At 45.2% G+C, this 12,767-nt stretch overlaps 1 protein-coding gene across 1 annotated transcript in view; it reads right to left on the reverse strand.

Moving 5' to 3' along the window:
• The window catches only part of LOC106811063, an 8,304-nt gene extending 6,518 nt beyond the window's left edge, over nucleotides 1-1,786 (reverse strand). The window contains exons 1-5 of the mRNA XM_014814587.1: nucleotides 1,641-1,786; nucleotides 1,228-1,317; nucleotides 767-822; nucleotides 319-419; nucleotides 75-187 (exon numbers count right to left, since the gene is read on the reverse strand). Coding sequence (XP_014670073.1) covers nucleotides 75-187; nucleotides 319-419; nucleotides 767-822; nucleotides 1,228-1,317; nucleotides 1,641-1,747 — 467 coding nt within the window. The 5' untranslated portion in view covers nucleotides 1,748-1,786. The remainder of the gene's footprint in view (nucleotides 1-74; nucleotides 188-318; nucleotides 420-766; nucleotides 823-1,227; nucleotides 1,318-1,640) is intronic.
• Between the last annotated feature and the right edge of the window lie 10,981 nt (nucleotides 1,787-12,767).

Here is a 12,767-nt window from a genome sequence, read left to right on the forward strand (position 1 = left end):
GAGAGAGAGAGAGAGAGAGAGAGAGAGAGAGAGAGAGAGAGAAAGCGAGAGAGAGAGAGAGAAGGGTATATAACCTGATGTTGTAACAGGAGTAGGTGCTCCCTAGCATGTTGGTCGTGTGGTTAGACTCGGTGCAGGCGATAGACTTTCCCGCCAGGCTACTCGGAAACTCGAACAAGTGCTGTTCCTGAAAAAACATGAAAACTATCTCATATAGCAATTTTAAAAATAAATTTAAAGAAAGAAATGTAGCATCTATGCTTGATAATATTTTTTTTGCAGTTTTGCGTGTAGATGTAATATACTTGGTCTACGAACCGTTGGTTGGACATCACTTGTAACTGCTATCGTCGGTGCAGCTGTCATCGAAAAATCAGACATCAGAGGCGACGATGGTGTTAATAGCCTGGTGCTGCCATCTGGAATATATATATATATATATATATATATATTAACCCAATTAAACGCCGAAGTTAATCAAGCACGTTACCATCGCAACAACAGGTTTACCAACTGTGTTTACACTGGGAGTTAATAAGCTAATACACATTGCTTACTTAGCTATCAGACTCTGATTATGATATGCTATTATCAGGAGTGCCATAATAAAGTCAGGCGTGCCTATATTATGACACTCCTGCTATTATTGTACCACTTCACACCCTCGCTTATATTAATAGTTGTAAAGGTGAATGAAGAGTAGTATATTCCGACAAAATTTTACACTACACTACAATACTCGCCCCCATAGAGACAATTTACTTACCAAGACAGTTAGTGGCCGTATTGTATGCGGTATCCACGTAAGTATATTCATACTTCCTAACGAGAAATAGCAAAAATCAGGATCAGCATGTACCCATCGATTTCCTAAGTGTGATGAGATTGTGTTTTAATTATACACGGATATAACGTAAATATGAAATTATTTACATTGTCACTTCTACCCTACTTGAACGCTTGAGGCAGTGAACTAGACAACAACAACGACGACGACGACGACGACAACAACAACAACAACAACAACAACAACAATAATAATAATAATAACAACAACAACAACAACAACAACAAAAATAAATCACCACCACACAGTAAGCGATATATGTCGACACTTCCATCATTGCGATACGAACACATATCGCCGTAGTTCGTTAATTTCACCGATATCACCGGTTGCTTGGTTGATTATACGGTCTATACGACAGCATCAGCACGTGTACATACTGCCAGCCCGTGCAGGTTTTATATCCACAGAGATGATAGAGCGTACTGTATGCATACGCCGTCTTTGTGATATCGTAAGGGTCAAGTGTTCTGCAACAACAACAACAAAAAGAATTTGTTAAACATTTTAATTTTTGTTAATCGGTTAAAATATTTTAGCATAGATCTAACATCTCAAGTGTATTCAATCAATAATAATTCATAATTTCGAATGAAAATATTGCGAATGATATTAGTGTGAGGCTATCTATCTATGTACGGGTTGGGGGTACATATAAATTCATATACTCTATCATGAGGTTAATTAAGATTAAACCTGTTTAATTTAGGCTCAAAATTCAACCATATCAATTATTTTATATTAAGAGTATAATCTGTTCAATTAAGGTGGATTACTGACTGGTTTTACTTACATTGTTGTATGCAGACAAGCAGACGATGATACTTCTCCACCCACTAGACCAGTAGCGTGTGACATAAGACCCAATAAAGCAATCAGAGCAACAATAATTGCTGCCATGTTGTTAACAGCGTAGATACGTGTTATGTACTCGATGTTACATTCAGCGGTCACGTGTCAGGGAAGCCATTGGCCTTGTGACGTCATGCGGATACGGGGAGCAATGTGGCGCCATCGGCAGTCAATGTTGTTACAGATTTTCGATATAACCACAGTGGGCGTGTTTGTGTGCGAGCGATCATAAGTGTATGCACGTGCTCATGCGTGTTTGTTCCGGCGTTTGCGTGTGTGCATGTATTCGCGTGTGCGTGCGTGCACGCGTATATGCGCGCGCGTATCGTGCGCGTGTGTTCGCATGTGCATGCGTGGGCATGTGCATGCATGCATGAGATAGTCCAGTATATCGTATTATCGCTATATTAAAGCTGTTTTGCGAGAAATAGTGCGAGCAAAGAAAAGCTCTCATCATCGCACCTTGACGATTATGTTTGCATCCTGTTTGGCGGTGATAATGAAACGACAACATCCGCAGTAATTCGTTGTTGTTTTTCGTGCAGCTACGCCGTCAATACCGCTCGCCACTATCACTCCCGAAGCACGGCGGGCGAGCGTGCCTTTACGAGCTGACGACGGGCATATGTGTCTATGTAGGGTGCGCTGCTGTGCCGCCACCGATGCGCCCACGTGCGCATACACACACGCGCGCGCGTATACACACATATATATATACAACCGAGGTACGCCTGCGCGCCTGCGTGTGCCCATCAATACCAGCATCAGCAGCAACAGCGCACAGATGGGTGGCTGGTCACTCGCTTAGAAGACGCCGCCGACGCCGTGTGAAGGTTCTGCCAGTTATTTCACTAACGGTGGTTAGCCTCGGTTTCTCTGCTCCACGACTGAGAGGCTAGAGCTGCTCGATAGAGGGAGGGAGAAACGTCTGCGGACTGCGATGATGAGAGATACGGGCCGATGTTTATTAATTAATGGTTCGTGTTAATTAGAGGTTCGTGTGTGTTTCAGGCCACGACACGCCTAACCGGACGATCAGGTGAGTCGATACTAGCGGAGGTGAATAATGACAATTAATGACAAATTCTGACAGAATAATGACAAATTCTGACAGAATAATGACGAATTATGACAAATAATGACAAATAATGTCAATTAATTACAATTAATGACAAATAATGACAAATAATGACGTTTAATGACAAATTTTGTCATTATCCACCCTTGATACTAGTGAGTATGAATATGAACAATAATTGACGCGCTCACACGCGTTCCCTCCCGCGCGCCCACACGCATGTAACCAAGAGTGCATAATAGATTATCTATTATCTATTATCTATTATTATTTACAAGTGTTATATTATTATTATTGTGCATTATAGATTATCTATTATGCACTCTTGATGTAACCCTTCATACACACGCGCGCACAGACACGCGTGCTCAAGCACACATGCTAGCAAGTGCAGACGCATGCACTGTCATACAAGCAAGCAAGCAAACACACGCACACGCGCTCACACACGCAGGCAAGACAGTTAAGACGCATGCACGCGCGCGCGCAAGCACAGGCACAAGCATCGCGCGTCACGACCACGCCAGGCCTAGAAGTGCCAGCGCATGACAGATGCGGGCGCGCCAAGGCAAGTGCGCACAGCGCGCGCTCACGCAGCAGGGGGCAGACCAGTTCGACGCTCGATGCACGCGCACAATTAAGCAAGCAAACGCGCACACACACGCACTATTGGGCACACATATTGCGGTTTATTTCGATAACAACTCGCCCCATATTTTTCGGAATTGCTCGCCGCGCACATGTGCCGCGCAAGATTTTTCTCTTTACACACGATAATATCAAACGTATGAGCGTTTACCAGTTACCAGCGCCATATATCCATTGTGTTCGTTCTGTTATTAGGCGAAAGCCGCCTGTACCGTGTAATATATTCAAGAATAACACTCATATATTACATAATAACGTGATATACTCATAGTCAATTGTATTATGACCTCATATTGGATTACGTTTGATTTCACGGATTGATTCCTATGAAGTTCACATCGTGCTGGCTGCGGTACTCCTCTATAAAGAGTGGGGATGCCATTTTACCTGTTTGATAGTCGTGGTGTGGTCTCAGATTTCAAAGACATGATGTTGTGTGGTCGCATTTGGTAGTCTTGGCGATAACACGCATACGTTTCTTCGTAGAACATCTCTCGGGTTTACTAGCAGACCTATGAGATTTAAATGGCGATTTACATGTACGTAATATTTCCGGTGGAGGTCGCGTAGATTGGCTATCGAGGGTTGTGTCATTCATGCGTGCGTACGGTGGCGGTGCGTGGCGTTTTTTACATGCCGGTGCCTACTGTATGAGGCGCTCGCGCGAGCCTATTCAGAGGCGTGTGTATGATTTACATGCGCTGACGCGTGCCGTATCAGGGCGTGGCGTGCGTTTAACAGCGCAGTGCGTGCCTTGGGTGTAGGGGTGCGTACGTTTATTTTCAGCGTGTGCCTGTTGCTTTGTGTGGCGGTCTGTATGTTTTAATTGCGTGCGTGCTGTATTCAGGCGTGCGTTTTGTTTTTAACACGCGGGTGCTGCGTGCCTTCGGTGCTAGGTTAGGCGTGCGTACGTTGATCTCACGCGCGGTGTGCGCTACTCGGTGTGGGGCGTGGTGCGTTCGTACAGGTGTGGGTGTACGCGTTGGTTTTACAGCACTCTATGTGGCTTTCAGGCCAGATGTGCGTACGTGGATAGCCTGCTCGACGTCGGGATATATCAGTTGCGCGCGTGGTGTATTGTCGAGGCGTGGACGTGGTTATTACAGTGGTCGCGTGGCGCCTATTACATGCGGGTGCGTGCGTTCCATACAGGTGCGTTCGCTGGCGTTCATACGCGCAGTTGCGTGGGGCGCTTATACATGCGTGGTTGCGTCTACAAGGCTGATGCGTCTTCATACATGCGTGCGATGCGTTTATCCATGCGGTGCGTGCGGTATTCAGGGCGGTTCGTGCCGTTCGTATTCCATGCGTGCGTGCGTTCATCGGCGTGCGTGCGTTTATACATGTATGCGTGGTGTATTCAGGCGTGCGTACGGTTTTCAGTACAACGCAGTGTGTATTTTAGGCGTGGTTACGTTTTATCATGCGTGCGTGGCGGTTCATACACGGCGTGCGTTTGCGTTGTATACACGCGTGCGTTGGCTGTTTGCATACGGGCGTGGCGGTGCGGTTCATACATCGCGGTGGCGTGCGTTCGTACCGGCGTGCGTGCGCTGTTCATTACCCGGCGCGGTAGTGTGTTATACAAGGCGCGGTGTGGTGGTTATACAGTGGCCGTGCGTTGGTTTACAAAGTGCGCGTGTGGTACTGGTGGTATAGCGAGAGGGTGCGCGCTCGCTCGTGTGTGGTGATACAAGGCGCGTGGCGTACGTTCAGGACCGGCGTGATTGTGTTGTGGTCTCGTGTGCGTGGCTGTGTGTATAGCAGTGGCGGTGATGGTGGTTTCAGTGCGCTGTCCGTAGGTTCATACGGCGTGGTGTATACAAGTGCGCGTGTGTGGTGTATACAAGTGCGCGTGTGTGGTGTATACAAGTGCGCGTGTGTGATGTATACAAGTGCGCGTGTGTGGTGTATACAAGTGCGCGTGTGTGGTGTATACAAGTGCGCGTGCGTACGTTCATACCGGCGTGTGTGTGGTGTATACAAGTGCGCGTGTGTGGTGTATACAAGTGCGCGTGCGTGCGTGACCCATCCCCAGTCTTCCGGTCTAGAGGTTTACCGGGAGAGGTTATGTATCCGGTTTGTCTCGTGGTTCGTCCAGTATTTACCTGCATTCTATAAAAGAACTTATATGTACACACACACCGCGATTGCACAATGCGTCATATGTAAATCTACAACACGCTAACACTGTTCGATTTTTGGCATGAGAAATTCATGAGAAGCTAATGCAATTACCAACCATGCTGGTAAGTCGAGTATCGATGTATGGATTAGTGCCATCATGAGCGTGTTAAGAAGGACCTTCTAAATACGCTCTTGGTGCTATATGTCGCCCTACGTGCGCACCAATACAATCCTATAATGTCATCGGTTGTATACATCACCTACTATAGCTTCTACGGTTACCCCCTCCCCCTCTCCCATTTCCCGTCACGCATGGTACCTCTCCCTCTCCCATCCCCCATCACGGATGGTCCCTCCCCCCGTCAGAGATGGGAGGCACACATTAGGAGTTAATTATATTTTGGGCGGATGCTACGAGATTACCGTGCACCGTTACCGTGGTTACCGTAAACATTTTCTAGTCACGATTGATTTACGTTGCTGGGCAATCAATGTCTACCATTGATTGATGAGGCAATCGATTACTAATGGCGCCTTGCCATGCGGACCTATCGATAAATTCTAAATAAAGAACCTGAATCTGAATCTGATAAGATACCATGTAACATTGAATTTAAACCATGTTACTTATTTAACTGAAAAATATAACATTCTGTTAGTTGGAATTAGATCCAGTTTGATTTATCTATTTCATATCTGACTAAATATCTTCATTCTTGTTGAATATTTCCCATTGTACAAACGCACTCACGCCATTGCTGTTAGTTTTTTTTTAATAAAAAGCGTGACCGCTGATATATAACAGCCATTAACGCAATGAAACTTGTATAACGATCAAATAACGTTTAACGATGCCAACAGAAGTGCCATCCATCAATCCTCAACATCAGACTACTCGCAATAAACGGCCACGTATTTTGCCATTAGCCCTGACGATTGCAATTCCATACTGAGCGCGTGTGTACACGTATGCGCGCATGGCTGCAATTGCTATTCCATACTGAGCGCGCGCGCGTGTACACGCATGCACGCATGGCTGCAATCGCTATTCCATACTCAGCGCGTGTGCGTGTAAACGCATGCACGCATGGCTACAACCGCTATTCCATACTGAAAATTTCTGATAGATTACACGTTGAAACGTGTTGTTTTCATGGCTTACAGGCCACAAGCATCACAAACATTGCAAATCACATCTACCAATCATGAGGGCCGACGTTACAGTCCCTAGTTGACATAAGCTGCCCCAGTTTCCCATATCACTCTCTGATGCAATCATTTTTAAAGAAGCAAACGAGACTCACTAGACGAGTTTTTAGTTACAGGTTGCAAATTCAGTAGTCACTCCAATATGACCAATATCTCCAATATCCACAACACCGTATTGAGCCGATTTAAGGAGAAAATATAAAAATGCCATGAAGATGCAATAGAGTCGTTAGGTGAAAACATTCACGGCTTCGTTACTTCTCGCGGCAACGTCGCCTGAGCAGCAGGTGTTCGATCTGATGATCTTGCAAGGCGATCACAAGTCAGCACGCGTGAGTTAACATATCTCGTTTGTCTAGGAGCCGAGAATACTTCGATGGTGTCTCGCCGAGGTGGTTTTTACGTGCGATGCCGCTTGCGTTTAGTTAGAACTAACCGCAGCAGGAACTATCGATCCCAGAAACTAACCATACAAGGAACTATCTACGTGAAGAACTAATTACATGAAGGACTAATTACACATTGTATCCAGGTAATCTTGAATTTAATGGAAATTAGGTTAATTTTTAATTTAACTAATATTTTTTTTTAATTTTTAAGAGCTGCGCCTCTGATCTCCCACGATCTCCTCCAATGTTATCAACAACGTGTAGCGCACCACCTTGCGGAGGAGTAACTGACTCTGCGCATAGACCCTGTCTAATTCGCAGAACACTTACACGTTATCCTACCATCTCCTGATCAACCATCGCGTGACAAAAAGTAACACGACTTAAAATGTTCAGCTTCTAAGCCATTAAATGTTTTTTTTAAAGTTGTTAGTTGCTAAATGTTGTTAAAAGATTCTATGTACTAAAACTCGTCAACGAAATCCTCACGTTCTTCGGGTAAATTTCAACCGTAGACTTGCCTTAGACAGTATATGAGCATCTATGTCGCAACGTATATCACGTTTGATAGTTTCTGACAATATAATAAATAAAGCGTTTGGTCATGTTAGCAGCTTCAACACATGCGTTCTGGCGATTTTTTTACGCAGCATAGAATTGCACCTGACACTTTACACTTGAGACTATTTGCGCTGGATGTTTGGCTCGCCTTGACATCTTTCTTACTATATGCTTTATACACTCTTTCTTATTTCATCATATCTCGCTGCAGCCATTGATATATGTTACATACGCGGCTAAGCGGTTTGGCAAGGAGATAGTTTAGTCAGTCTTATATTAGTCTTGGCCCCGGAACAACTCTAATCTCACAAACCTTACTCGTTCGGCTAATCTTTAATTCTAATTGCCCACACTTAAAATTGCCTAAACTGCAAATTACCAAAAAATGTTACTTTTTCTTAAATTTATTGCCGCATATAATTAAAAATCATCCGTTTATTCAGAATCACCGTAAATTCCTAATCACCTTACTTAAAATACTTAATAAAATATGAATATACTTATACTTATACTTATTTACTAATAACATATTTATACTTATTTACTTTGAATACTTAAAAGGCGCTAATCAAGGCGCCTCAGTATCACACGCTCACCTGCTACGTCACCTGCTACGTCATCTGCTACGTCACCTGCTATGTCACCTGCTACGTCACCTGCTATGTCACCTGCTACGTCACACCTGCTATATTACACCTGCTATGTAACCAGCTATGTCACCTGCTACATCACCTGCTACGTCACCTGCAATGTCACCTGCTACGTCACCTGCTACGTCACCTGCTATGCCACACCTGCTATGCCACACCTGCTATGTCACCTGCTATGTCACACCTGCTATGTCACACCTGCCACGTCACCTGCTGTGTCACACCTGCTATGTCACACCTGCTATGTCACACCTGCTATATCACCTGCTATGTTACCTGCTATGTCACCTGCTATGTCACACCTGCTATGTCACCTGCTATGTCACCTGCTTTGTCACCTGCTATGTCACACTTGCTATGTCACCTGCTATGTCACCTGCTATGTCACCTGCTACGTCACCTGCTATGTCACACCTGCCACGTCACCTGCTGTGTCACACCTGCTATGCCACACCTGCTATGTCACACCTGCTATGTCACACCTGCTACGTCACCTGCTGTACTCACCCGCTATGTCTACTACTCCTATCTGGCGGAGAAATCCGTTGTCGGCCCACACCCAGTGCGCTGGGAAGCTGTAGATGATTGTGTTCACAAAAGAGAAGACGATGTAAGCAGACAGCTTCGTCCGTTCCGCCATCGCTCCGGAAACAATCGTCGTCGCCGTCGTAGCAAACGACAGATGGAAGATGAAGTCGGAGTAGAGCCAGCCCATCTCGTCCGCTTCGGGCCGGTACCAAAGAACGATAACAAACGAGTCAGGATGTGGAAAGAGCGACGCAAGGAGGGGGCCGGGAGCGAGAGATACCGAACGGAAAGTCACCGCCGGGAAGTCTGCTTTAGCCGTGCAATCGGTGGAGTCCGAGATGGGTGAAAAAAAATTCACGGTTGTGAATAAATTCACTTGCATAATCTACTCGATTACTGCCCGACGGTATGTCGCCTATGATATTCTGACAGGATCTTGTCTATCGTCTGTTTCAAACACAATGTAAATGTTAGAGGTAAGTTCCAGACATTCCGTAACGCAAGAAGAGAGACGTGAAGGATTAACATACGCAACGAGGGGCAGATGGGATAGTCGCAGGTTGCGAGAGCATGGAGGATGCGTTTATAAATGATTATTATATTGAACGCACACACACGAGCGATGCTGACAAATAGTCGAAAATCGACAACTGACACGATCCAATGATCGCGTGCATATACAATATCAAAGGATTGATGTCCCCCGTGGTTGAGAGTGAAACTGATAAAGACCACACTGTTTGTTTTTTCTCGATCACTTATTAAATCAAATTCGACTGGACTTCATAATTGACCTATTATGACAGTATCCCGCCACGAGAGAGGAAAGACCGCCCCCATAAACCTAACTCGAGAGAGAATGGAGAGAGAGAGGCGAACCGCCCAAGCGCAAATACATTTGACACATTTATTAAGTAAGATAGTACGGTTTGATTGGTATATTTGTTAACTACTGAACTGTAACTAGTAGAAAGGGAGAGACTGAGGCGTAGCAGAGAAGAGAGGAGTTATGCTACGTTAGAATAGTGACTGAAGATGCCAGAAGAGCCAGTTGTAGCTTGTGGAAAGGAGAATAGCGATGAATAAGAGAGAGAAGGAGAGAGAGAGAGACAGAGTAGAGAGAGGTAGAGAAGAAGACGAGCGAGAGTAACAGTAGATAACGAGACGAAAGAGCAAGAGATAGGAGAGTAACAATTGTGATGATAGAGAGAGATGACGAGAGAGAGATGTTAGGAATGAAAAAAAAACAAAAGGATCTTCAAAAAAAACAAACACAACAAAAAAAAATGTTAATATAAATTAGAAAAATAAAACAAAAAAAAAAAAACAAAAGAAAGAGAAAAGGCGAGTCGTAGGATTAGAGAGCATAACAGATAGTTCGCTATTGCGCAAATAAGCAGAAGCAGAAGCTGTAGTAGAGAGATGAGAGCAGCAGCAGAGAGAGAGAAGAGGAGAGTAAGAGAGACGAGCGAGAGACCAGATCAACAAGTATCGAGGTATGCGGCAGAGAATGTGACAGAAAGTGAAACGAAGGACGGGAGAGACGAACGAGGACGAAGATGCGACGCAGCAGCTACTCAGCGCATCAGCGACCGTAAAAACGCACAAAGGAGAATGCAATTACTTTCGAGCGACAAGTATCGTACATAATCATGTTCAACAACCGGGACACGCTAACTGATGACGTCTACGACGTAATGTTGCTATACAGCAAGAGACAAGCGGCTTCCTTCGCATCAGTAACGGGAGGGAGATTTTGAGCTTCATCCTACTCTAATACTGTGGTGCGGTCGTCATGGTGATTCACAACTACCTCCGGTGTTCGATAATTCGCTTAAGAACTTACCATTTATACAAAATGAACATATACTAAGGTATTCTAACCATTATATCTAGCACCCCCAGTATTCACTATTCCCTCAGACAACCCCAGCTATTCCACTATCCTTCTCAACAACAACCCCAGTCATTTCCACTATTCCTCAACACCGGCGCCAGTATTCCACTATTCCTCTAACACCCAATATCCCACTCTTTCTCTAGCACGCCAGTATTCCATTATTCCGCGACTACAACCCCAAGTATTGTCACTATTCCAAGCTAGCACCACTCAAGTATTCCAGCGATTCGTCTAACACGAGATGAGAGATAGGGAGGTGCCAAGTATTACTATTCCCACTAGCACCCCAGTATTCGCACTATTCCTCTAGCCGAGAGAGAGGGAGCAAAGTATTCCCACAACAAAAAGAAAAAAAAAATATTCCACTAGCACCCCACGTATTCCACTATTTCTCTGGCACCCCAGTATTCCACTATTCCTCTAACACCCCAGTATTCCACTATTCCTCTAGCACCCCAGTATTCCACTATCCACTAGCACCCCAGTATTCCACTATTCCTCTGGCACCCCAGTATTCCACTATTCCTCTGGCACCCCAGTATTTCACTATTCCTCTAACACGCCAGTATTCCACTATTCCTATAGCATCCCAGTATTCCACTATTCCTCTAACAAGCCAGTATTCCACTATTCCTCTAGCACCCCCAGTACTCTACTATTCCTCTAACACGCTAGTATTCCACTATTCCTATAACCATCCGCACAGGACAATGATATGTGACAACGGCAGTGACAGCATCAGACAGCAGTGTCAACAGAGGCGACGAAGACAACCATGAACGCCACAAAACATAGCAGCAACAGCGGCGGCGGCGAGTGATGGTGGCGATGGCGTCGTGTGGTCGACGACCTGAGAAAGACGGATGGCCTGACATGGGACGATGCTACATGGACACTCCACTCGTTCATTCATCTTAACAATTGCCAGTCCGGTGAGTGAGGCTATAGCGGAGAATTAGTTGGTGAACTGAGGTTAGTGGTGGACGAGAGGACGCGGTTGTTGACGGGTATTTGTCTGTACTGCGGCTCCATAATCATAACTAGTTGACTGTCGTATGACGTCACTACCCACCTGTGTATGACGTACTGCTCACAGTGTGTGTATGGTCTGTTTAACATGTATATAACAGTTTTACCGCTTACACTTGTGCGTCAGGAATATTGTACCGAGGGCACACATCACATATATATAATAGGGTAATATATATATATATAATATATAATCTAACGTGCAGGCGCGAGCTCGCCCAGCTCTGTTCATATGATAGGGGTTATTTGGCTTGCATATAAAGCCATAATATTATAACACCTATCTTCTCTGTGTCAGGGGGTTACATATGAATTGATATCCTGAGCGTAGGTCCATATATAAGGGGTTATATTAGGACTTGTTATTCAGCCACCGCGTCTCTTGTGTCTAGGGTTATAATAATGTAGTAGGGTCCTTATCACATCATGTGGGTTCTGTATCATGGGACTTAAAACCATATCTAATGGATTAATATTAGGCCTTGCCATATAAAAACTCACCTGCTCTCTTGTGTGGTATTGTTATATATGGGTTATTCCCTGGGAGTAGGTCCAAATTAAGATTATAGGGTGTCTATAAAGGCCATCCTCTTTTCTCTCTCAAGAGAGCGCCTCCTCCTCTCTCTCTCTATTTCTCTTCTCTCTCTTTCGCTCTCTCTCTGCGTTTCTCTCCCTCTTCCTCTCTCTCTCTGCTCTGCTCTCTCTCTCCTCTCGGCCTCTCTCTCTCTCTCTCCTCTCTCTCTCTCGCTGCTCGCCGAGCAGGTTCGGATGCTGAAGAATCGGAATCGCCGATCATGAAGAAACGAAGTGAACATCATGGGTGAAGAACGCCGTCGACGTCGTCTCGGCGGCATCCAGCTTACTGGATGGTCGGGAACGGTCAGCCGACGGCGGACGCACCCGATCGAACCCCGTCGTCCCCGGATTCGGGACGCTTCTTCGTACGCGG

This window comes from Priapulus caudatus, unplaced genomic scaffold (genome assembly GCF_000485595.1).
Source record: "Priapulus caudatus unplaced genomic scaffold, Priapulus_caudatus-5.0.1 Scaffold501, whole genome shotgun sequence".
In the NCBI taxonomy this organism is placed as follows: Eukaryota; Metazoa; Priapulida; class Priapulimorpha; order Priapulimorphida; family Priapulidae; genus Priapulus; species Priapulus caudatus.